The sequence below is a fragment of the Dermochelys coriacea genome, chromosome 3 (assembly GCF_009764565.3).
Source record: "Dermochelys coriacea isolate rDerCor1 chromosome 3, rDerCor1.pri.v4, whole genome shotgun sequence".
NCBI lineage: Eukaryota > Metazoa > Chordata > Testudines > Dermochelyidae > Dermochelys > Dermochelys coriacea.
The window spans coordinates 56,356,036-56,383,274 of NC_050070.1; the positions used below are offsets into that span (position 1 = coordinate 56,356,036).

The 27,239-nt window shown below is 42.0% G+C and overlaps 1 protein-coding gene across 8 annotated transcripts in view; it reads left to right on the top strand.

Moving 5' to 3' along the window:
* Positions 1–27,239, top strand: part of FAM135A (family with sequence similarity 135 member A) — a 124,870-nt gene that overhangs the window by 95,975 nt on the left and 1,656 nt on the right. For 7 of the 8 annotated variants that reach the window (XM_038395139.2, XM_043510446.1, XM_038395142.2 and 4 more), the window contains 5 exons: positions 5,368–5,459; positions 11,434–11,531; positions 22,388–22,539; positions 24,968–25,078; positions 26,654–26,767. In XM_038395139.2, the coding sequence (XP_038251067.1) occupies positions 5,368–5,459; positions 11,434–11,531; positions 22,388–22,539; positions 24,968–25,078; positions 26,654–26,767 (567 nt within the window). Of the gene's footprint in view, positions 1–5,367; positions 5,460–11,433; positions 11,532–22,387; positions 22,540–24,967; positions 25,079–26,653; positions 26,768–27,239 lie in introns of those variants that run through there. The other variant, XM_043510447.1, reaches the window with a different exon arrangement.

A 27,239-nucleotide genomic window follows, 5' to 3' on the forward strand; every position in this document is an offset into this window, starting at 1 on the left:
TGACCCCACAGTGGGAGCTACTGGGAACATGGCCAGGAGGTCAATGGAGTTTGGCCCCTTATCAATGGCCATTTTAGAACCCTTCCTTCTACATCCTCTTCTTGTCGAGCCTACTCTGTGCCCTAATCCAGGTGGGTTAGTCTTTTCACCAAGCTGCTCCATCTCAAATGTTCGGGCCCAGTACTGAGTGTCAAGAAGAGGTGCTTAGGAAGCAGAGGAGCAGCCTGTGGAAGTTCAGCTACTTCCAGTCTTGGCTTCATGCTCATCCTCTCTGGAGAAGTTTCTTTCCTTGCAGGCAATTTCACACCTTCCTGATGATTACAAGACCTACCAGGAATTGTTAAAGAGTGTGGCTTTAGACTTGGGCATTCAGATGGAGGAGGTCAGGGAGTCCTCTTATCACCTGATTGACATTTTATCAATGACAGGTCCACCTAGTGTGCTACTGCCAATCAATGAGGTGATATTAGAGCCTATAAAGACACTATGGCAGACCCCATCTTCTTTGTCTTGCACCTCAAAGCGTGCAGAGCAAAAGTACTATGTGTCCTCCCAAGAATTTGACTATCTTTTATTCCCACTCATCTCCAATATTGCTGGTTGTTACAGCGGCTAATGAGAGCACGCATCAGGGTCACCCCCCTCCCTCCCCAATCAAACGAGGCAAAGAGACTGAACTTGTTTGGCATGAAGTTTTACTTTGAGTGGGAATTGTAGCTTTGAATTGCCAACCAACAGGCTCTGCTGGGGCATTATGATTTTAATTTATGGTGCTCCATGGAGAACAGGGGCAGACTAGTAATGAGAACTTTGGTGCAGGATGACCTGAAAGTGGCAGACTCAGCGGCTAGGACCATGGCTTCTGAGGTTGCCATTCGGAGAGCCTCATGGTTACAGTTTTTTGGTCTCTTCTGTGACATGCAGAATACTATTTAGGATGTGCCTCTTGAGGGTCCTTCTTTGTTCTCAGATCAGACAGACAGGAAGCTCCATGGGCTTAAGGACTGAAGGGACACTTTGAAGTCCATGGGTTTGTACATGCTTGCCCCAATCAGAAAGTACTATCATCCTCAGTAGATGCACCACTTTCCCACTCCACATCCTCATCTTGTCCTTTCAGAGAAGTCCAGAGGCTATAGGCGCAGGCCTCACCCTCCTGCTGCTTCAGCTCCAGCTCTGGGCCTTTCTAGATATCTGGTAAGTGCCAGCAGCAAGTTTTATGGGCCAGTTGGGGACCCCATATTTCCAGACCCTGTCCCTGCTACATTTGCAAACAGTCCCACTTCCACAGTGCTTGGTCCTGAATTACTTTGGACCAGTGGGTCTTTGAGCACTGTGGAAGTGGGATATACCATTCAATTTATGTCTATCCCTCCCTTCCCCTCCTCAGGTACCACTCTCACAGGGAGCTCCTCCTTTAGGAGGTACAATCTCTCCTTCAGTTGGGGGTCATAGAGGAGGTTCCATTCTGCCACAGAGGGAAGGAGTTTTATTTCCCGTTTCCTGATCCTGAAAGGAATGGGGGATTCAGATCAATTTTAGACCTGCGTCAACCCAACAAATTCTTAAAGATAAAGTTTTGCAAGGTCACTCTAGCTTCTTTTGTCCCTTTCCTGGACCCTGGAGACTGGTATGCTGCCCTTGACTTAAAAGATACTTAATTCCATGTGACAGCCAACCAAGCTCACAGGAAGTACCTCAGATTTCTGGTGAATCAAAATAATCAGTTCACTGTACTACCATTTGATCTGTCAGCAACTCTCAAGGTCTTTACAAAAGTTATTGCAGTAGTAGCTGCCTTCCTCAGAAGATCAGGAGTCCAAGTTTATCCCTGTCTGAATAACTGGTTGTCAAGGGCTGATCCAGACTGCAGGTGTGGTTCAGTGCATCTCTGATCTAGTGAACATTCACTGCTTTAGGATTGCTAGTCAATGCAGAGAAGTTTCCTCTCCCCAGTTCAGAAAACAGAGTTTATGGGGGCTGTACTAGACTTGAATCAAGCCAGAGCTTTTCTTCTGAAATCAAAGTATCAGGCAATTTGATCAATTATTATAGATCTCAAAGCTCAACAAATCACAAAAGCACGAAACTGTTGGAGGCTTCTGGGACGTACATGGTTCAATACACCAGACTGCCCCTCAGAATTCTTCAGGGTTGGCTAGTCTCAGTCTACTCACTGAGCTGTCTCAATTTAGACACAGTGGTGAGGATACCCTCTCATGTCCCTTCCTCCCTTGACTGGCTGGACTTGTCCACCAGTGTACATATGGGTGTTCCCTTAGCCCATCTGCAACCAATGCTCACATTAGTGTCAGACACATCTGCCCTTGGGTTGGGGGCCCGTCTGGATTCTCTACAGAATCATGGGTCTATCGTTTGCAGAGGATTTAACTTTACACTTCCATGTCTGAAAGCTGTCAGATTTGCGTGCCAAGTTTTCCTGCTCCAGATCAAGGGAAATGGCCTGTTAGTCCTTACAGACAGCACATTGGCAATGTCTTACCTCAACGAGCAGAGAGGAGCCCATTTGTCTCCACTCTGTTGAGGCATCTCTGCTTTGGGAGCACTGCATTGCCAATTTGATTGATCTGGAAGCTTCTTACCTACTGGGGGTCCAAAATGATGTGGCAGATTACCTGAGCAGATAGTTTGAGTTACCATGAGTGGTATCTTTGTCCAGATATTTCCAGATACATCAGTGAAATCTCCACTCTTACTTCCTTTATACTTAGACCTAATCTCCCTGTGATGGAGGGCGCTTCCTGCTGGCTGTCCCGGGGATTAGTTCTGCTAGCCAATGCACCGCCTTCTTGTGATGTCTCACTGCCTAGACCCATGTCGTTCCCAAGAACCGTGGCATCCTCTTCAGGACACAGCCCTCCAACTGTGCAACACTCTGTGCTCCCCCTCTTCTGGGGGAATGTACTGGAGTTCAAGTGTCCAGCCACTTCCTCAGTGGGGATGAGGGGAGGACCTGGGCCTGCTTACTACTCCGGGTTCCAGCCCAGGGACCCTGTAGATGGCAGCCACATGCTGTGTACCCTCCAGCTTCCCCTCCCTGGGCCACATCCCTGCTGCCCCAGCACCTTCTCCGCCCTTATCCCAGGATCTCAGCATGACAGTCTTAGCAGTCAGCCAGGAGGTGTCTCTCTTTCCTGATCCTACCCAACACTTCTCTATCCAAGGTGCTAACTTTCTTCCTCCTGCAAGGCAGCCTGTTTTCCCGCCTCAAGCTCCAGGGAGCAACTAACTGCACCTGTCCTGCCCTCCAGCTCTTTTCATATGGGCCTACCAGGCCCTGGTTGGCTGCTCATCGCAGCCCCTCTCCTATTGGCTCCCTAGGGCTCCATTAACCCCTTACAGGCCAGTGTGTGGCGGTCGCCCCATCACTCTCCCAAAATCATAGTCACATACTCCACCTGATCTTGCAGTCTCTCAATTTAATTGTATAAAATGCTCCATTGCTAGACATTAGAGAGCAATCCTTCTCAAAAGAAGTTCAAGAGATCCGGCTAAATTGTAGAAAGCCTTTTACTTGGACTACTTGCCTCTCTAAGTGGAGATGTTTTTCCAACAGGTCTCTCCATTACAAAGTATCACCTTCCCATTCTTCCATTTAACACATACTAGATTACTTATTGGACCTGAAACCACCAAGGTTAAGCTGTTACTTTTCTATCAAGGTACATCTGGCAGCTATTTCAACTCTCCATCCTAAAATGGATAACTGATCTGTTTTCTTTTCTAATGATATGTCCATAAGGTTTTTGAAAGGTCTAGTCAAATTGTTTCATCAGGTGCAAGACCCCATTCTCCCAGGAGATCTAAACTTTGTGTTGTCAAGATTTATGGGTCCCCATCTGAGCCATTTGCTACTTACTTTCTACTACTTCTGTCAATGAAGGTGGCATTTTTGGTTGCCATCACCTCAACCAGAAGAGTAGAACAGCTGCATGCCTTAATGATCTCTATATGATCTTCTTTAAGGACAAGGTTTACCTGCATCCTCATCTGAGGTTTGTTACAAAGGTGGTGTCCTCTTTCCATATCAACCAGCCAATGTGCTTACCTGTATTCTGCCCACAGCCACATTCGAATAGGGAAGAGGAATGTATGCACCCTCTGGACATCAGAAGAGCTATGGCATTCTACCTGGACAGAAGTCCTCCCAACTGTTTGTCCTTTTATTTTCTCTGCCACAGCTACAATCAACCTCCACTCAGAAAATTCCTTCCTGGATAGCCTCCTGTATATGCATGTGCTATGACCTGGCTAATGTAACCCAGCCACAGGTCATTCAGTGAGATCACAATCGGCCTCAGTGCCTTTTTCTAGCACATGTTCCAGTTGTGGACATTTGTAGAGCAGCAAATTCATCCTCAGTCCACACATTTGCATCTCATTATACTGTTGTTAGGACTAGCGACAATGGTAGAGTTGGACAAGTTCTACAATCTTTATTGAAATAGACTCAGAGTTTCATGGCTTATGAGTCACCAAGAGTGGAATGCACATGTTCAATGACTCAGAGAAGAAAAAAGATATTAACCTGTTCAATAACTGTTGTTCTTCGAGATGTGTTACACATACCATTCCACAAACTGCCCTCCTACCCTCTACATTGAAGTTCCAGCAAAAAGAAACTAGTGGGGCCTGGGGACAGCTCTGACCTTTATATGTGTACACAGTGATGCACAGCAGCAGAGACTCTCGAGTCACCCAAAGGGTACCACAGAGAAAAAACATTTCCAGCAGCAGGGCACGCAGATACCAAGAGTGGAATGGATGTGTACAACACTTCTTGAAGAACAACAGTTACTGAACAGGTCAGTAACCTATTTTTTTATAATCCATTTTGCCTTTCTACTTTACTAATCCTTATGTAGTGCTGCTTCTAACTGGTCCCTTACTCCTCTCTCCCATCCCTCAAATTCTCTAATCCTTCTTTACTCCTCCCCCAGTCTGAGTTCATTTCACTGAATTTTATCAAAATTAGTTAATACTTAGTTGTACTTTTTGCCTTAACATCCAGTGAATGTAAAATATTATACACATAGTCACCAAAACTTAACTACATAAGTCCTGGGTTTTCTAAAATGGCTGTGAGCTTGGTGTCATTTCTGTAGATTGTGATTCTATCATAGTGTTTGATTTTGCTACTACAGCATCAGAGATCTTAATTAGTTTTAATTTTGATATGGTAAAATATAAAATGTGTATTAGTTTTCTGGGGAATGCCAGTGCTGCAATTGTCTGTCTGTCCATTTTGTCTGTCTTGTTTCTAAATTAGTATATTTACCTTGTTAAATAGCAAAATCACTTCTGTCATAGCAAGCCTTTTAACCTTTTTTGTTTGTTTGTTTTAAGGTAATAGTGCAGATCTAAGATTAGTGAAGACTTATATTGAGCTTGGACTACCAGGCGGACGAATAGATTTTCTTATGTCTGAGAGGAACCAGGTATTTGTAAACAACAAAAGGATTTTCATACAACAAATTAAATTGTATACATTTTTAAAAAATGTTTTCTTAGTTACCATTATTATTGTATTGTAATGAATTTAGACCCTGATCCTGCAGAAGTATCCATATAGACATGCGTGGAGGCAGACTGCTTAGCCGTTTTAGATAACGATTATAATTGGGGAGACTAAATAGTCATAAAATGGTCGATGCAAGTGAATCCCTTTGCAGAATCTGAGGTTTAATTTTATTATACACTAAGCCCTGGTTTACACTAGGAGTTGAGGTTGAATTTAACAGCATTAAATCGATTTAACCCTGCACCCGTCCACACGATGCAGCCCTTTTTTCGACTTAAAGGGCTCTTAAAATCGATTTCCTTACTCCACCCCCTCCAACAAGGGAATTAGCGCAGAAATCGGCGTTGCCGGGTCAAATTTGGGGTACTGTGGATGCAATTAGACGGTACTGGCCTCTGGGAGCTATCCCAGAGTGCTCCATTGTGACTGCTCTGGACAGCACTCTCAACTAGGATGCACTGGCCAGGTAGACAGGAAAAGGCCTGCGAACTTTTGAATTTGATTTCCTGTTTGGCCAGCATGGCAAGCTGCAGGTGAGTGCAGAGCTCATCAGCAGAGCTGACCATGGTGGAGTCCCAGAATCGCAAAAGAACTCAAGCATGGACCGAACAGGAGGTACGGGATCTGATCGCTCTATGGGGAGAGGAATCCGTGCTATCAGAACTCCGTTCCAGTTTTCAAAATGCCAATGTCAAAATCTCCAAGGGCATGAAGGACAGAGGCCATAACAGGGACCCGAAGCAGTGTGGCGTGAAACTTATGGAGCTGAGGCAAGCCTACCAGAAAACCAGAGAGGCAAACAGCCGCTCCGGGTCAGAGCCCAAAACATGACGCTTCTATGATGAACTGCATGCCATTTTAGGGGGTTCAGCCACCACTACCCCAACCGTGTTGTTTGACTCTTTCAATGGAGATGGAGGCAACACGGAAGCAGGTTTTGGGGATGAGGAAGATGATGAAGAGGTTGTAAATAGCTCACAACAAGCAAGCGGAGAAACCAGTTTTCCCGACAGCCAGGAACTGTTTCTCACCCTGGACCTGGAGCCAGTACCCCCCGAACCGACCCAAGGCTGCCTCCCAGACCTGCCAGGCAGAGAAGGGACCTCTGGTGAGTGTACCTTTTTAAATAGTATACATGGTTTAAAAGCAAGCATGTTTAATGATTAATTTGCCCTGGCATTCACGGCCAGTACAGCTACTGGAAAAGTCTGTTAATGTGTCTGGGGATGGAGAGGAAATCCTCCAGGAACATCTCCATAAAGCTCTCCTGGATGTACTCCCAAAGCCTTTGGAAAAGGTTTCTGGGGAGGGCAGCCCTATTCCGTCCACCATGGTAGGACACTTTACCACGCCAGGCCAGTAGCACATAGTAAGGAATCATTGCAGAACAAAGCATTGCAGTATATGTTTGCTGGCGTTCAAACAACATCCGTTTTTTGTCTCTTTGTGTTATCCTCAGGAGAGTGATATCATTCATGGTCACCTGGTTGAAAAAGGGTGCTTTTCTTAAGGGGACATTCAGAGATCGTCTGTTCCTGCTGGGCTGTTCGCCTGTGGCTGAACAGAAATGTTCCCCACTGTTAGCCACGGGGAGGGGAGAGGGGAGAGGGGAGCGGTGGTGGGGGGAAGTAAAATGCGACCTTGTAATGAAAGCACATGTGCTATGTAAAACCTTTACAGCAAGGTTTACCGTGAAAGAGTGTACCCATTGTTTTATAAAATGTGTCTTTTTAAATACCACAGTCCCTTTTTTTTTTCTCCGCCAGCTGCATGTTTCAAGGATCACAGAGACTAGCGAAGATTAGAAGGCGAAAAAAATGATGAAATGTTCTCTGAGCTCATGCTGTCCTCCCACACTGACAGAGCACAGACGAATGCATGGAGGCAGACAATGTCAGAGTGCAGGAAAGCACAAAATGACCGGGAGGAGAGGTGGTGGGCTGAAGAGAGTAAGTGGCAGGCTGAAGAGAGGGCTGAAGCTGAAAGGTGACTGCAGCGTGATGAGAAGAGGCAGGATTCAATGCTGAGGCTGCTGGGGAATCAAACTAATATGCTCCAGCGTATGGTTCAGCTGCAGGAAAGGCAGCAGGAGCACAGCCTCTGTGTAACCAACCGCCCTCCTCCCCAAGTTCCATAACCTCCTCCCCCAGACGCCCAAGATCGTGGTGTGGGGGCCTCCGGCCACCCAACCACTCCACCCCAGAGGATTGCCCAAGCAACAGAAGGCTAGCATTCAATAAGTTTTAAAGTTTTCAACATTTAAAGTTCTGTGTGGCCTTGTCCTTCCCTCCTCCACCACTCCTCCTGGTGCTTCTCTCCTCCACCACCCCTCCCGGGCTACCTTGGCAGTTATCCCCCTATTTGTGTGATGAATTAATAAAGAATGCATAAATGTGAAGCAACAATGACTTTATTGCCTCTGCAAACGGTGATCAAAGGGAGGTGGGGAGGGTGGTTAGCTTACAGGGAAGTAGAGTGACAAGGGGGTGGGGGGATTCATCAAGGAGAAACAAACAGAACTTTCACACCATAGCCTGGCCGGTCATGAAACTGGTTTTCAAAGCTTCTCTGATGCGCACCGCACCCTCCTGTGCTCTTCTAACAGCCCTGGTGTCTGGCTGCTCGTAACCAGCGGCCAGGCGATTTGCCTCAACCTCCCACCCCACCATCAACGTCTCCCCCTTACTCTAACAGATGTTGTGGAGCGCACAGCAAGCAGTAATAACAGTGGGAATATTGGTTTCACTGAGGTCTAACTGAGTCAGTAAACTGCAGCAGTGTGCTTTTCGATGCCCAAATGCACATTCTACCACCATTCTGCACTTGCTCAGCCTGTAGTTGAACAGCTCCTGACTACTGTCCAGGCTGCCTGTGTATGGCTTCATGAGGGGTAGGCTGGGTCCCCAAGGATAACTATATGCATTTCAATATCCCCAACGGTTATTTTCTGGTCTGGGAAGAAAGTTCCTTCCTGCAGCTTTTGAATCAGACCAGAGTTCCTGAAGATGCGAGTGTCATGTACCTTTCCCGGCCATCCCATGTTGATGTTGGTGAAACATCCCTTGTGATCCACCAGTGCTTGCAGCACTATTGAAAAGTACCCCTTGCGCTTTATGTACTCGCCGGCTTAGTGCTCCGGTGCCAAGATAGGGATATGGGTTCCGTCTATGGCCCCACCACAGTTAGGGAATCCCATTACAGCAAAGCCATCCACTATGACCTGCACATTTCCCAAAATCACTACCCTTGATATCAGCAGCTCAGTGATAGCGTTGGCTACTTGCATCACAGCAGGCCCCACAGTAGATTTGCCCACTCCAAATTGATTCCCGACTGACTGGTAGCTGTCTGGCATTGCAAGCTTCCACAGGGCTATTGCCACTCACTTCTCAACTGTGAGGACTGCTCTCATCTTGGTATTCTTGCGCTTCAGGGCAGGGGAAAGCAAGTCACAAAGTTCCATGAAAGTGCCCTTACGCATGCGCAAGTTTCACAGCCACTGGGAATCATCCCAGACCCGCAACACTATGCGGTCCCACCACTCTGTGCTTGTTTCCCGGGCCCAGAATTGGCATTCCACAGCATGAACCTGCCGCATTAGCACCATGATGCCCACATTGCCAGGGCCCGTGCTTTTTAGAGAAGTCTGTGTCCATGTCCTCATCACTCTTGTCACCGCGTTGACGTTGCCTACTTGCCCGGTTTCGCTTTGCCAGGTTCTGGTGCTGTATATACTGCTGGATAATGCGTGTGTTGTTTAATGTGCTCCTAATTGCCAAAGAGATCTGAGCGGGCTCCATGCTTGCCGTGGTATGGTGGCTGCACAGAAAAAAGGCGTGGAACAATTGTCTGCCGTTGCTCTGACAGAGGGAGGGGTGACTGACGACATGGCTTACAGGGTTGGCTTACAGGGAATTAAAATCAACAAAGGGGGTGGCTTTACATCAAGGAGAAACAAAAACAACTGTCACACAGAATGGCCCCCTCAAGGATTGAACTCAAAACCCTAGGTTTAGCAGGCCAATGCTCAACCCAGTGCTCAACCCACTGAGCTATCCCTCCCCCCAGGATTTCAGGCAGGACTGAATCTCCATTAAACTTTTTAAGGTGCCCCTGACAGACCTCACCAAAACAATTGTCGGCCGTTGATTTCATGGAGGTAGGGAGGGGGAGCAAATGAATACAAAACAAATCTGGTGTATTTCTTGTTTTGATCCACTCCATCTATCTTTTACATCTTTGGCTGGCAGCAGATGGTACAGTAGGATTGCTAGCCATCCTCATCTCCTGGCTGCTCGCCATAAGACGGTACAATAGGACTGCTGGCAGGACTAAAGAGAATGACCTGGTCGAGTCACTCCTATTTTAGTCCCTGCACACGTCTGCCCAGGCGCTCCTGACCGACCTTACCGAGGCAGCCAGGAGCACCTTGGACATGACGACAATGGCTATCAGGCCTATTGCACCGTCTGCTGACACAAGGCAATGGGTTGCTGCTGTACAGCAATGCAGAACCGCGTCTGCCAGAATCCAGGAGACGTACGATGACAGTGAGCTGAGCGGGCTCCATGCTTGCCTTGGTATGGCGTCTGCACATATAATTCAGGAAAAAAGGCGTGAAACAATTGTCTGCCATTGCTTTCACGGAGGGAGGGAGGGCCTGACAACATGTACCCAGAACCACCCGCAACAATGTTTTTGCCCCATTAGGCATTGGGATCTCAACCCAGAATTGCAATGTGCGGCGGAGACTGCAGGAACTGTGGGATAGCTACCCACAGTGCAACATTCCTGAAGTCGACGCTAGCCTTGGTACTGTGGAAGCACTCTGCCAAATTAATGCACTTAGAGCACAATCGACTATATAAAAACGCTTTCTACAAAACCGACTTCTATAAATTCGACCTAATTTCGTAGTGTAGAGATACCTTAAAGCAGTTGTACAAACTGGCATGACCTTGCTAAATATATATATTATAATTTATACATATTATATAAATTAATATAACTCTACAGAGCATTCAGAGGTATAGTAATATAATCTGGAATCCTCTCTTCTTCTCAGCATAATAACCAATTAAGACTAGAACACCCCTAATTTTTTCCCATCTTAACTGACAGGAGTGAAACACAGGGTGGGAAGAAAGAAGAGCTAATGGTTCATGGAACAGAATCTGAGAACCACAAAATAGTCAGCCTTTCCTTTTTTATGCTTTTTTTTTTTTTTGGTCATTGCATTGCAATATTGGTATTATGATGATAAATCAGTAGCAATTAGCAATCTTAAATATCTTTGGTTTTGTTTAAAATAGTTTTCAAATGACTTTTGCTTGAAAAAAGTATAGCTGACGTTTTTATATGATTTTTATCCAATTACAATAAATGTTCTAGATGTACTTCAGATAGCCAGTCATTAATGGATTTAAGATGAAAAAACTCATTTGATCTCAGTGTAGAGAAGCCACCCCAGATTGAAATCAGGGCCATTTTTTCACACTTGAAATAAGAGAGAGGTGCATACAGTAAATTCTACTGTTGCATACAGTAAATTGCCTCATATTATCATTTCAGATACAGTGTGGCTTAATCTGGGATATGTGGTTTGTCTTTTTTCTGTCTAGCTGATGAGAACTTTGCATATGTGATAGAGGTTAGATTAGAGGTACTGTTAATATTAGTTTTGGTGCTCTTTAGAGCACAGTACTTATCATAAAATGATGTACAGACAGTTTATTCCACCCTACCCAGGGGGGTGCTGCAATGTTGTGTTCTGATATCAAAGTTAGTATACATGTTTTTATATGTTATATATTTGATTAATAAGAATTTATACTGAATGTAAAATAACTCACTGTATTTGGATCATACATAATTATTTTTCCTTTCTACAGAATGATACCTTTGCTGATTTTGATTCCATGACTGATCGCCTTTTAGATGAAATAATACAATATATTCAAATTTACAACCTAACAATTTCAAAAATCAGGTAATACCTATGTTGTATATTACTTTATTTTCTTTAAAATATATAATACCCACTAGAAAGTACATGATTAGTTGTCCTAAACTGTCATACAGTTACTTGATATTCAGGTACAAACAAGATGGGGTTTGGGGAAAATATACCAAAGTGAAGGTAAGAGAAAATTAGATGATGTGGGCTTCTAAATGAAAAACAAGCAAAAGAAGTTTTAATACACAATATTAAAGCTATAAATATGTTATGGCTGCAGGTTACGTTTAAAAATTTAACAGTCTGCAACATCTTAAAAGGAATATTTCTTCATCAGTAACTGAAGTTCTCAGAATATAATATATTAACTTTTAGATCCACACTGTGGGAATTAGTGTGATGGGCTCTGCAATCCTAAAACCATTTAAAGTAGTCTAGCTTTAAGGTCTTATGGTAAGGATTTAGACAGCAATACAAGCTGTTGCGTTATAGGCATCATGGGATGATTGTAATGTATTCTGGGCCCTCCTGGATTATTGCCTTCAGTAACCTGTTTGAGAACATCAAGGAGGGGATATGTCATGAGGAGGATCTTATTTCCTAGATGGATGCCATGCCATACCATCAATCCTTATTAACTGACAATACTCATGGAGGCACCAGTTGCCAGCTCCATATTTAAAGTTGTGTTTTGGTTTGCACTTTAAGAAAGAATTTATGCTTTTTATTATGAGTTCACAATTCAGAACTGTTGTTTTAGGCTCTCTGCAAACTCAGACATTGCTGCATAGGTTACGCTTGAAGTTTTGAAGTTTTTCTTCATAACAGTAACAGCTGGCTAATATTTTTAATGAAAGCTGAGAGAGAACAGCTGAGTCTGTCTACACCCCATGCTTTGGGAAATGCTGCTCCTCTGCCTTTTCAAAGGTCCAACTGCTCAGCAGTAAGTCTCTTGAGGAGACTGAAGGAAACCAGAGCAGCTCAATTTTTAGAGGGATTTCATCTTACTATTAGGCGAAGACAACTTCCTTCAGGTATCATAGAAACTATACCCAGTATCGCATGGAAACACCCAGCAGGAGTGTCGTCTGTACAGCCAAAAAAAAAAAAGTGGCCTCATTCTGCTTGTTAACTTAAAGGGGTACAGCACAAAGAGAAAATATCTTCATTTCCAGGTTCTCCAGGACTGCTTCATCCTCTAGAAAGTAGCGGTTTTGATATCTCAGTAGAGAGCCCATTCCCAGTCCATGCACATGCTCTTTCCCTTGTCCCATTCTTCTGCATCATTTCACAAACATAGGAAGTGATCTGTCTCCATCCAATTTCTGCATCAGATATGAGTTTCATCTATATCAAACTATGTACTTTTAATTTGTTTTCACAAAGCCTCATAGCATCCTTGGGGAGATTAGAGTGCATAAACTGTGTGTCTGGAGCCTGGAGTTACTGTTTAGAAGGACCCAAAAACTTTCAGATGCTCATTTCCCCATTCATTCATTCTTTGAGGAAAAGTCCAAAGGGAAAGTGATCTGTTCAGAGAGTCCAAATGGCTAAAACTCAGTATCCAGGCCTGTTATGAGAAGATAAGAGTTCAACACCAGAAATACCTTTAAGTCCCTTTCCACCACGGTAGCAGACATCTCCATAGTTTATCTGTGTAATGTACCTAACTGAAGTTAGTACGGCTGCCTTTCAGTATTTAATTCACACATATAACCGACAGTATTTTTTTTACTCTAGAACTATAAGAGTACCTGAATAGATAGAACTCCATTACATGCTTGTTTCAGGAGGGCACTACTTCAGTTTGTATTTAGTTAACCATTCAGCTCTCACCCTCTAGAGTTCTACTTTTTGTTAATGTGGGTGTCTCTTAGAGACAATTGCATGAGGAAGAAAGGAAAAATATGTATTAACCCAGTAATTAGAGTTCTCTGAATATAGTGCCTCTGAAAATCGACACTAAACCTTCATTCTTCCCTACTTCTCTTGAAGTTTGAGATGGTTTAGATGAAAGAAAGAGCAGCTCAAGATGTTTACAGAAACAGGCCTTTTAGAATGGTAGCTACTGCCTAATTCCTATGCACCCTCTAATGACTAAACTGGTTTAGAATGGTTTTCAGGATCACAAGGGCATGGCTCACAACTCCTACAATGAGGATCTGCACAAACAATTATATGAGAGAATAGCAGACTTTAATTCTTTCATAATTACTAAAAGTCCTTTCCAGCCCTACATTTCTGTGATTCTATTATTGTTCAGTTTATACATAGATGGACTGACAAATACCATGGGGAGTAGGGACAATGAATGCCATCCACTGAGACAGCATTTTAAAAGGTTACCTTTTGGAAGGCAATACTATGTAAATGATGCAGAGCCAGCAAGTCAAAATATATATCACACTACAAAACCCTTATCAGAAATAACACTTCTGTAGGGCATTATGCCTGGCAGTGACTTTTATATAAGGACTCCCAGAACTCCTGTGTTCAAGTTACGCAAATGTATTGTTCTTAATTTTAGTCTTTTATAATTTTGTCCCTGTGAAAAGTGCTGGATAGACATCTCTGAAGACTGTCTCTTATTCATGTAGAGAGCTAATGCATGATGAACAGTGGCAGTACAATGTTAGTACTGCCACACTATACTACCAGTTAGTACACCACACTATAATACCAGTATAGCTTGTCAAACTGATGGAATCTACCTGAAGTCTGGAAGGCTAGCTTATTTTCCATGTTCATTTAATTCTTGGCTTATCTCCTGAGACTGCTTTCAAGGGTGCCAGTTGTGGTTTTTTTATTATATAGACATATGTCCTCTATGATTGGGTTGACATTTGATTTCTTTCACACACAAATTGACAAAAAATTAGCTTGGCAGCAAAATTTATTACCAATCTGGGATGGAGTTTGAATGGTGATCAATAGAATGGAAGGTTATATATCGTATTAACAATACTCATAAGGGAACAAAAGCATATAGAATGAATACATTTTAGTAATCAACTAATGCACATGCTTTTTTCTCTAAATATAGACAAACAGAGGAAGGCAACACTAAGTCAATTTATTTTGAAAAGCTGCATATCTACATTGGACTGCTTAGAAAGATTTGCAAAACAGAATAGTGAATCAATGGAAAAGTGCAGCTCCAGTTCCATTAATATACTAAGAATAATACATGACTGAGGCAGTAAGTTTGGCAGAGGACTCAGGGAAGGCCTGGATTCCATAATGTCCCTTTTTTTCCCCTTTAAACTCTGTAACTTAATGTTTTTCGGAGACTCTGCTGAGGTTGAAGAATATCTGCTGGTTTCCCAGAGGCCAGTGCTTATTAAGCCCTGTCTAGACTGGAAAAATAGGTTGTATTTTTAAAATGTTAGCAAACACGTTATAATTAAAATGTTTAAACATTGGTTTAACATCTTTAAGGTATTTTATTTCTGTCTACATCAATGTTTAAAATACATTAGTAACATTTTTAAATATGACCCATTTTTGTAGTAGACGGAGCCCTAGAAATATCCACACTTGAGAATTCCTTCCTGTGGGGTATCCTCAAGCCCTTTCACCCCCATCTCGGGAAAAGCTGAGAATAAAAAAACAAAGGAAATCAGCTGTTGCCACCAGCTAATTAAACAACATATGTACAAACTTCTTAGGGACACAAAAATCCAATCCTGTTCTTAAAAAAGGTAAATTTTACTAACCTCCCCCTCCCCCCTACACACACACACACACACACACACACTACATTTTGAAACTTAGGCTTTTTGCTAAATCTTTAACAAAAAAAAAAACAATTACAAAAATTAAGCATCAAGATAGCTCTCCTAAGGTTCAGCTTAAAGGTTACGGACAAAACAAAAGCACCTGGGGTTAGCACAAAGGAGTCCACAAGCCCGTAAGAAATAAAAGAAATAACCCTAATCGTGTCTTTCTAAACATTCCCTGATTTACTTACATAGCTGGGGTTTCAGATAAGGAGGTTTGAGATCTGAATTAATGCTTCTTCATACCTTGTTTTAAAGCTGCTTGCAGATTGCTACTCTGTTTCTCCACTCTCCGGAGAACAAAAGACAAAAGGGGAGTCTTGTTTCTATTTTAAAATGTTCTAGCCTTCCCATTGGCTTTTTTGGTCAGGTGCCCACTCCCTTCTTTTTATCTATGGGCTTTTTTTTTTTAATCCTTTACAGGTAAAGCAAGTAGAGAACAGTTGCTAACAGGGATTTTATAGCTAATGGGCTGGCTGGGTGTCCAGGGAGCACCCCCTGCCGCTTCATTTATCACATAGCCTAATTCGAATTCCTGGAAAAATACTGGACCAAATTATGAAACAATCCATTTGTAAGCACCTGGAGGATAATAGGGTTATAAGGAATAGCCAGAATGGATTTTTCAAGAACAAATCATGCCAAACCAACCTAATTTCCTTCTTTGACAGTGATAATAGCCTAGTGGATGTGGGGGAAGCAGTCAATGTGATATGTTTTGATTTTAGTAAAGCTTTTGACATAGTCCCCCATGACATTCTCATGAGCAAATTAGGGAAATGTGGTCCAAATGAAATTACTGTAAGGTGGATGCACATCTCTTTGAAAGACCATACCGAAGAGTAGTTATTAGTGGCTTGCTGTCAAACTGGGAGGATGTATCTAGTGGGGTTCTGCAGGCATCAGTCCTCTGTCTAGTACTATTCAGTATTATTATTAATCACTTGGATAATGGAGTGGAGAGTATGCTTCTAAAATTTGCAGATAACACTAAGCTTGGAGGGGTTGCAAGAACTTTGGAGGACAGGATTAGAATAAAAAATGGCCTTCACAAATTGGAGAATTGGTCTGAATTCAACAAGATGAAATTCAATAAAGACAAGTGCAAATACTTCATTTAGAAAGGAAAAATCATATGCTCAACTACAAAATGGGTAATAACTGGCTAGGCCTTAGTACTGTTGAAAAAAACGTGAGGATTATAGTGGATCAGAAATTGATTTGGGTTAACGAAGTGATGTAGCAGCAAAAATGGCGTATCATTTTGGGATGCGTTAAGGGGAGTGATATAGGTGAGGCAGTTCTCCTCCTCTGCTTGGCACTGGTGAGGCCTCAGCTGGAGTCTATGTTCAATTCAGGGCTCCACGCTTCAGGAAAGATGTGGAGAAATTGGAGAGATTCCATAGAACAGCAACAAAAATGATAAAAGGTTTAGAAAACCTGACCTTTGAGGAAAGGTTAAAAAAACTGGGCATGTTTAGTTGTGAGAAAAGAAGACTGAGGGAGGACCTAATAAGTCTTCAAATAAATTAAGGGCTATTATAAAGAGAATGGTGAGCAACCATTCTCCATGTCCACTCAAGGAAAGATAGGAAGTAACGGATTTAATCTGCAGCAGGCGAGATTTAGGTTAGATATTAGCAGGGGTATGCGCAGGAATTTAAATGTTGTTGGTTTTGGAGCTGCTCTGGCCCCGGGGCTAGAGGCGTTCTGTGTCCCTACCGATTATTGGGGAAACCCAGGCCTCTGCTTTCACCTCTTTGTGCACACCCCTGGATATTAGGAAAAGCTTCCAAACTATAAGGATAGTTAAGCTCTGGAATTCCCATCATAGGAAGTTTTAAAAAACAGGTTGGACAAATAGCTGTCAGGTATGGCCTAGGTTTACTTGGTCTTGCAGTAGTGCAGGGAGGGCTGGACTTTATGACTTCTCAAGGTCCCTTCCAACTCTACATTTCTGTGACTGTTAAGATCAGTACCTGACACAGTGGGCCATGATCTCGGTTGGAATCTGTAAGCACTTATTATAACTATGAATTCAGTGGCAAAAAACTGTTAATGCAGAATTAAGGTTGCTTGGTGTTATGTCATCCCCTTGCAGATCACTGAGTTGAGCAAAACTCAAAACTTTTGAAAACCAGGAAATGCACAGTTCAGATTGCCCATGCACCCTCAACTCTGTCCTCTCTCAGTAAAGCCCCAATATGCCCTGTTAATGCCCATACTTTTACTCTGCCAACCGCATAGTTGTTGAAATGTACAAGCTCTTCACCTCCTTTTACAACCCATTTGCTCTCACCGAGAGGATTCCATGTAACATTACTAAAGGATCTAAACAGAAAAGGAGGAGCTGCCCATGTCATCTTCCCTCTGGTCCCCTGGAGCTGACAGTAGCCAATGGGAATTTTTTGCATATGCTCCAGGTTCAGTCAATATGGTGGAAGCCGTAATTGGGCTTGCTTGGTAAAGATGTGTTTGTGATATGAGGACACATGCAGGGTACTTTGAAGCGTGTGACAGAGCTATGATTATGATATGAGATCTGTGTTTTGCATCCTCTCATGTTTTGCGAGAAAAGGAATGAGCTGCATGTGTACCTTCAGGATCCAGTATGCATCATTTAAATACAGAATTATGTAGGTTATCAGGGCGTAGGGCTTTTATTACAAAGGATGTTGTCAGCATTAAAGTGGAAAATGAAAGAATTCTAATGTTTTAATAATGGTTAAGAGAAAGTGTACGGTGAGATGGTATCCTGTCAGTAAGTGTAAGGGAGTTGTAAAAGGCTGTGAGGTGGTTCTTAAATTGTAATGTGTGCTCTTATTTCTGGGGAATTGACTAAGTGTGTGTGAGTGTATACCAAGATCTGGGGCCAGCTGAACCTTATAGCACCAACGACTAGTGTGAGTATGTGCATTTTGAGGCAGTGCTCAATGAAGGTAGAAGAAAGGTGACGTGGGCAATCTTTTCCCCCTCTCCCCCAATTGACCTTCAGTACTGTTAATGCTAATCCTCCTTTTAAAAGGAGGTGAACAGCATGTATATTTCAGCAGCTCTTGGATTGGCAGAGTAAAGGTATATGCATTAACAAGGCATATTGGAGCATTGCTGACAGAAGGCAGAGTTATGGTTACATGGGCATCCTTAGCCAGGCATCGCTTGGTTTTCAGAAATTTGTTTTGTTCAACTCTGTGTTCTGCAAAGAGATGACATGCTACCAAATAATCTTAACGCTGTGTTAACAAAGTCTTTTGCCATTGGATTTCCTAACATTTTGAACAGGAAAAGACTGGTTGGTAGAAGGAGTGACTAGTCATTTAGGCAGTTGCACATATCACAACCCTCAATTTGCATACTAAGCCAAATCAACCTATAATAAGCAATTCCCATGTCATGGTGTACTCCTTGCTGTCCCGCAAAATTCTGCACCCTCAAAATCCAGGAATTGCTGAGAATCCACACATTGGCAACCCACACATTTCTTTTCCTTCAGCAGTCAAGATACCTGCACTGTCAGTTCCAAACCTCTGCACTGTGTGTCTTTGGAAACACCACATTAATCTGCCCCAAGATCAGAAAGTAGCAACTTCCCCGTCTCCTCACTTCCCCAGGGGTGAGTAAAATACAGATTTTCTCGAACAACCAGTCCAAGGCTTGCTTACCACCCCTCTTCTTTGACACAATTGGCTGCTGACTATTCTGCTGTGTTCACAGTAAGCCGCTTCATAAAGTAAAACACATTATAACAGAGACAGCTTTTAGCAAGCAACAGGAGATATTAACTCTTCACTGCAAAGGTGCGCAAAGTTTCAGACTAGTGATGTCAGTGGTGAGATGTTCATTCGGGGCAATGGCATCAGCACATTCTCTTGAGTTACCCAGGCAAGCATAAGTGGCTGAATAAAAACTCTCTGTTTTTTTTCTTTATTGGTGCATGCACACTGTAATCATTTCAGACTGCACATCTCTGCAGGCGAAGAAGTGAACATATTCTTAGATACCTTTCACAATTTGGATCACCCAAAGCCGTAGTGAGTGTCATGCACTATCTTGGGTAAAAATTGACCAGTTGATACCATTTTGCCCTGCATCTCCATGATCTGATCTCTAGTTCTGAGAGGGAAAGCCACACTCACACCCCTAGAAGCTTTTTGAAAAAATGCTGTTTTTTCAGGGCTTATATCTCTAAAATCCATGACTCAAATGACCCAAATGAGAGTCACTGTACTATAACCTTACACAAGGAGGGGTTAAAGTAACTTAAATTTCTTACCGGTACCGTGTCGCAACCTCCCTTCCCACCTCCACTCCTACACATTTAACTTCATGGATCCCTTTGCATGACTTTGATACAATAGCTGTCTACTAGTTTTATTCTAGAGTATTGGTAGTAGCTTTAAGCTTTAACATTGGCTGTGTAGTCATGGCTCCAGTGCTGAGAGAGAACTCTCCCAATGCTGTAATAAAACCACCTCCATGAGGGGAATAGCTACCAGCACTGTCTACACTGCCCCTTACAGAGCTGAAACTTTCTTCGCTTAGGAGTGTGAAAAAACACACACACCCCCTTGAGTGAGGAAATCTTCAGCACTGGTAGCTATTCCCCTCATTGGCTGTGTAGATATACCCTTTTGTGGATGACTTTCAGCTTCTTCATTTGTTATTGTTCTTTTTAACTGACAATCCCCCATTTCCTCACTTTTATGTTTAAACATACCCGTTAGTGTATAAGACGGGGAGAGGGCTGGGGAGGTGTCACAGACCAGCAAACAGCAGCAAGCCCCCACCATTGGGAAAGAGGCGTGAGATGAAGAAGTTTCATGTGGGGTGCCAGCTGCTTTGGAACCCAACTCGCGTGCTGCCACGCCCCATGCCTTGCTTCCTTCCCCCCCCCCCCCCCCCGGCTGCTGGATCCTTCCTCTGGCACCCTACAGCTGCCAGCAACAGGGACTGCTGCAGAGACTCCCGCAAACAGCCTGGGCACAGGAAAAGGAAGGAGGGTCCCTGACTCTGATTCTCCCCGATTGCAGCCAGGTGAGCTCTCCCTCCTGAAGCTGGCTGAATAATGAATGAACCCAAGGGCTGGAAGCACAGCACAGCGCTCTGGGCAGGGAGCACAAAGCCACCCCTTCATCCTGCAGCATGCACACATCACTCGCTCCCCAAGCTGCCTCATCCCCAAAGGGCCCGCGTGTGTGGATCTGCACGCTGGAGAGCAGGCGGCCCACAGAAGAACCAGCCCAAGAGCAAACTGGGTGGGAAGCAAGGGGCTTTCTGCACAAGCACACTCCTGGGTCCTGCTCGCATTGCACTCCTTAGACTCCCCTTCCTCCCCCACTGCCTGCCACTTTTAAACTCCCCTAATCTCTGCGGTCAACTCTGATTCCCTCTCCAACTATGCTTAGGGGTGGTCAGTTTGGTTGCAGAGAGGGATGTTTGTTGCAATCCATTCTGCCTTCATGGATTTCACAACACTAGGCCCCTTACAGCAACATCTCCACTCCGGTGAGTCGTTCCCTCTTAGCGAAGGCTGAATTATGCAGTGTGTGATTCTGCAGTCAACTACATTTAAATATATTGTTCCAACGGAGGGGACAATCGCACTGGGTGCTTTCTACTGTAAATTACGCGCCTGACATGACAGACTTGACCAATAAGAAGCAAGTGGTTACCATGATGGCACTCAAAAGCTAATGTTCGAAATCATGTGAACGTCTTCCACCTGACAAGAAGTAAAAACTGAAGGGGAGCATTTTGTGTCTAGGGAATGTAAAATATATTTAATTCAAGAGATAAATCAGATTTTTTTTGTTATTACTACAGTTAAACCTAGCCTATTTTACTCATTTGTACTGAATGCTTTGGCCACTTTCTTACTAGTACGCCATATGGCTTACTTTCACCTCTGCTCACAAGGCATTGCAAATTTCAAGAAAATAGCACAAACATGCAGATTTTAGAGCACTTAGAAGTGTTAGCCTTTAAAAAAAGGATAGAAAGATAATGGAAGGAGATGGCTTTTCTACACACCCATATACAAGGCTCAGAAAGTTGTGAAGGGGTCCATTCATCTCAATGGGATGTTCTCAGCTCAATGAGAACACTGAGTAGAGGTTACATCTCAGCGCTATTGTTTCAGGTTGTAGTGTGAACTTTTCCATTCATCTCAGTGGGTGTTCTCATCCCCATTCTGTTGCACCACTATAATAAGCTATTTGGGTCATTTGAGCCAAGCTTACCTTGCAGCCTATTTAATGGAAAAATCCTTTCAAAATAATTGCTCTAAGTATAAGAGGAGAGGCATGTACATGGTGTATATATGGTATGATAGATCTGAGGACAGGGATATACTTGTCCTGCTCGGTGTGCCCAAGTTTCAGGTAGGTGATGAAGAGCCCCACTCCTCTTTACTAGTGGCGGTAACAAATTTGATATACTCCTGTCAGTTGTAGCTATCTTACTTTTGCAGCTAGCTCGACTTGCTCACCTCTCTGGAGGGACAACTGAACCATAAAGCTAAATATTCAGCTCTTTAGTCCATTCCCCAAGCAAACACACCTGAGATGTTGCTTCCACCAAAAATAAAGTATCTATCCAGATTGACATTTTCTTCCTCCCAGGAATACTTGTAGAATCTGCATCATACAGGTTGTCTTGGCAACTGATAAGCATCCATCCCACTAACCTCCACAGTCATTAAATACCAAAATGATGTCTTATTCAGTCATTCACATTAAATTTATAATATTTTCTCAGTAGTTGGTGTGTACCTGGTTCAGAAACAATAAACTTGAAAAAAATTGGTTAATGTGTTAACTGAAATAGGTTTTTAATGTGTTTAACAATTCTGAGGAGCTCACGAAAGACTTCTCTCTAAGCTCGTTGGGCATTTTGGAAAATATTGAACCTTATAGTAGTTTGTTTTTGTTTTGTTTTATTATTTAACATTTTGAAGTCACGGGGGGCAGTGGGGAGATTGGAAATATTCCATTTCTTTCTTTCTTTACTCCTTAAAACATTTATAAAGGCATCAAATTTCACTTTAAGGAAAAATAAAATAAAAAGAATTTCCCCAAGGTTTCATTTTACACTGTTTTTCTTTTCAAATAGTTTTATTGGACATTCGCTGGGCAACTTAATAATCCGTTCAGTGCTCACAAGACCTCGGTTTAAATATTACCTCAACAAACTTCACACCTTCCTGTCTCTCTCTGGACCACATCTTGGTACCCTCTACAACAGCAGTGCTCTTGTTAATACAGGTAAAAGCTTCAATGTTATTTTCAATAGTATGAATTCAGGATAAATTTGTTCAGGAGAAAATGAGTAGGCATCTCTTGCTTTTGAAATGTTAATAAAAGGCTCTTCTAGGGCCTACAGCTTTGTGCATTCTTTGGATTAGGAAAATCAGGCACATTCTCACACTCTGCTTTTAGGAACAAATGGAGAAAGAGGCAAGTGTAAAACCTTAATGAGGAAAAAAGATAACAATTATAAGAGCACATCAATCGTTTGAATCAGTTTTTATGTTAAAATATTTTTCAAGGTATAACCTTCTAAGATTAGTTTATTGATAAATACCTAGCTAAGATATAATTAAACAAATCTTCAAAGAAAACAAATATAATAAATAGTTATATGCATACAGTCAATGAACAAAAACAACCTGTGATCTTTGTGTCCATAAAAACTAACCCAGACAGTTCAAATATTGAATATCAAATGTGCTCAACAAACTGCTAGTAAACAATGGTGTTCCCACACCTGGAATACTGCGTGCAGTTTTGGTCACCCCCTCAAAAAAGATAAATTAGAAATGGAAAAGGCACAGAGAAGGGCAACAAAAATGATGAAGGGTATGGAGCAGCTTCCATATGAGGAGAAATTAAAAAGACTGAAACTGTTCATTTTAGAAGAGAGATGAATAAGGGGGAATATGACCGAAGTCTTGAAACTTATGAATGGTGTAGAGAAAGTGAATAAGGAAGTGTTATTTACATAACACAAGGACCAGGAGTCACCCCATGAAATGAATAGGCAGTAGGTGTAAAACAAACAAAAGGAAGTAGTTCTTCACACAACACACAGTCAATTTGTGGAACTTGTTGCTTAGGATGTTGTGAAGGCCAAAAGTATAACTGGGTTAAAAAAAGAATTAGATAAGTTCCTGGGATATGAGTCCATCAATGGCTATAATCCAAGAGCATCAGGGATGCAATCCCCTTGCTCTGTGTGTCCCTAAGCCTTTGACTACCAGATGCTGGGACTGGACGATGGGATGGATCACTTGATAATTTCTCTGTTCTGTTCATTCCCTTTGAGCTGTTTGGCATTGGCCACTGTTGGAAGACAGGATACTGGGTTAGGTGTTCAATTGCTCTGACCCAGTACGGCCATTCTTGTGTTCTTAACAATCTATAGACCAAATAAACAATTAAGGAAAATGTATAATCTATATGCGTGCATTTTCTGAATAGAAAAAAGGTGAAAATTGTCATGCATTATTTGCCCAAATATAATTTGCTGGAGTTGTGAGGATATCAGTGAAATTGAGTGAGCTTTTGAAACTTGGCATGTACAATATGTAGCCCTCAATGCATGCTTTACCGTGGTGGGGGGGGAAAGTTTTGCCGTAAATTATCCAAAAAAATTACACACTAAGCATGAACAACTTATTATTTGCTTTTAGTATTCCAGATGATATGAGATGTGGATATTTGAGTATTTTCATAGTCAGCAGTGAGTCTAGTTGGCTTTAGTCATCTTAGTAATAAGGTTAGACCTTTCTAGGTATCATATAGAAAATTTTTATACTTTCTGAAGAGTTGGATCGCTTGTGATTGATCACTTCTCACGATACCATTTTCTTACAATAACCCTCATTGCTTTTCATATGTTTAATGGATTATAAATTTTAAGTTAATATTCCAGAAAACTCAAATAATTACATGTGATATAGCATTTTAGGACTGAGTATGACTAGCATTAAAACTTTGGGTACTAGCTATAAATTTATTTGTGACCACTTGAGAATCCCTGGTAGTTTGTTTTCTTCTGCTTTATAGAGATAATTAGGGCTTATAAGAATTTCTGAAAAGTCATATTTAGATGGATGGCTTTACCCATCACCTGGGAAAAAGAGGTGCTGCACAACATCCAGGAGGGTGTAATAATGAGACCTCTTTTCCATTCCTCTCCCCAGTCCAGAGAATGCCTTCCCTTTCTTTTCTGCCTACCTTCCATGAATCTTGACCTCTGTGATTCTAAAAGTTATTTGTTTTGGTGACACTTAAGTCTCTTTTATATTTTAGACAGGTTATATATTTCAGCATCAAAACATCTGAAACGTTATTTTAAAATGTTGAGGATATGTCTTTGTTACCTTATGGTTAATATTTAAAGACATAACTTGATATTTTGGTGAAAGAACTTTTTCCCCTAGCACCAAGAATATTAACTTTGTTTTAACTAAGGACAGTATTCATTCTTTATTAAATACATATCAGATAGGAAACAATGATGGCTGAGAGAACTATAGAATGGTTGTGGGTTTGATAATGCTAACATAAATGTAAAATAAAGAGTGGGAAATGTAATGTATGGACATTGACTTTAAACATTTAATTGTCATTTAGTGATTCTTATTTTACTGCTGAAATATACTTACATCCATTGTATGTAACCATACAGGTCTCTGGTTTATGCAGAAGTGGAAAAAGTCGGGTTCTTTATTACAATTGACATGTCGAGATCATTCAGACCCACGGCAAACTTTCTTGTACAAACTTAGTAAAAAAGCAGGTAAGTTTTGTTCATGTTGTTCATCTTGTAGACAAGTACGTACAGGATGTCAATAAAAAGAAAAAAAATAGAAAATATTTTTTAGATAAATAATTGCATGTTCTACCATTCTGTCAGCTCTACAGTCCATTTTTTGTCTATACTAAGTATTACTTCAGAAATAAATCAGACTGTATTTGTACTATGGTAGGTAGATCATCGAGGACCCTTCTTTCTAATTAATTAACAAACTAGCCAACCTGTATTTGGACCTGATCTTGCACCACTGATGTCAGTGGTTTCAGTGAGAGTAAGATTGAATGCATTATACAGTCGTGAAGGAGCAAAAGCAGGGGTTATGTCTTTTCATTTCTAGAACTGTTTGATAACCTCCATATATTTTTTTCAGATGCTAAACTTCTGTTGTAATATTTGTTCCAAGATCACTAATTAGGCAGTTAGTTTGTCATGGAGGTGATTGACATAATAAAAACCTATGACTTGTATCTAAAGATTTTAATTAAAATCTTTCACTAACCTGCTAGGTATCCCCATTTTATCCTTCATGTACTTTTCCCCACTCCATTTGTATGTGTTATGCATTAAGTCAATGGCTAAGAATCAGTTTAGGAAGTGTCTGAGATGTTAATAGTTGATGTTGGTCACCTTTAAGCATTGTGAAGTGGATATCAGGTAAACATTGCTGAAGTGTATGTCAGGTAGGCATGCACTGAGATGGAATCCTTGTGGAGCTCAGTCAGGCACTTGCATCACCAGCTAGGCTGTTGAGCCCTCCTAGCGACCCACCAGCCATCCAGGGTAGTGGCAGAGGTCCCTGGCACCTGAAGGTTCCCTCCATGCCGGAGGCCTTCCAGGCTGCTAAAGACAGCATGTCTTTGCCAGTGCCGCCGACACCCCATCAAGACATGGTCATTTTGAGGGAAGCTGGCACAGGGGCCCCGCAACATTCCCCATCCTTGCGGCATTGCTCCCCAGCACCGCAGCAGAGATACAACAATTGGTGTTGGGGGCATTGGAGAGGCGGTCAGCAACGGTTGTTCTCTGTTTTTTTAATGTTATAATTCTTGTCGTCTGATTTGTGTCCATTTATTATTTTGCGTAGAGACTGTCCGGTTTGGCCAATGTACATGACAGAGGGGCATTGTTGGCACAATCTACCAATGTGATAGATGCCATCGTGTGCCAGCAGTGCCCCTCTGCCATGTACATTGGCCAAACCGGACAGTCAACCTATTGCATGGGTGGGAAAAGCCTAATCTTTCAAAAGTCAACTTTCACTTTGGTTGCTTTCTTTCAAGAAGTCCCTTATTTCAGTATTTTTGAAAAGTGTTTGGGTTTTGGACTATAATCTCTGGCTGTTTGAAAAAGTTCTGGGTTCTTGGAAGAGTTGAAATGTAACTTGATTGGATATTTTTTTAGCTCTAATGAATGAAATTAATCTCCTTTCTTTTTTTACAATATCTAATAATAAATCAGTCTCTGGTTTCTGTTTGAACATTTTTATTATGTTTATCTTGCAGAAATTTTCAAATGATGCATATTGTTTATATTTACCATTTCTTTCCCTTCCTGCAGGTCTTCATTACTTCAAAAACATAGTGCTAGTCGGATCCCTGCAGGATCGTTATGTTCCTTATCACTCTGCCCGCATAGAGATGTGCAAAACAGCTTTGAAAGATAAACAGTCAGGTAATAAATGTGAAGTCTCTGTGTGTTTAGACCATGGATAGCTTTATAACAAATGTTAAGATAAATAAATAGTTATTTTCAAATAATTTTATTTTACATGTAAGATTTCTCACACCTTTTTTTTTAAACAGTAATATTGTAGAGCCTTGACCATATCCCCATTGAAGTCAGTCAGAAGCCTTGCCGTTGACTTTGGGAGCAGAATGGTGTCTGTAATTAAAAAAAAAAAAAAAGTGGCAGATTTTATTTAGCAGAGGCCCAATTCCATACTAGCAGTGAAAAGAAAGAGTTCCCCCCCCCCCCACTTACGAAGGATTATTTCTGGTTATAGGTCATGATGAGATATTATGGCACATCTGTACTATAGCATTATTTTTCTGAAAAGTAAATAGACAAAATATTCTGGTGTTGTCATAAATTAGTACTGGTAAACACAATTTCACTATGAAATGCAAACAATAAAATGTATGGG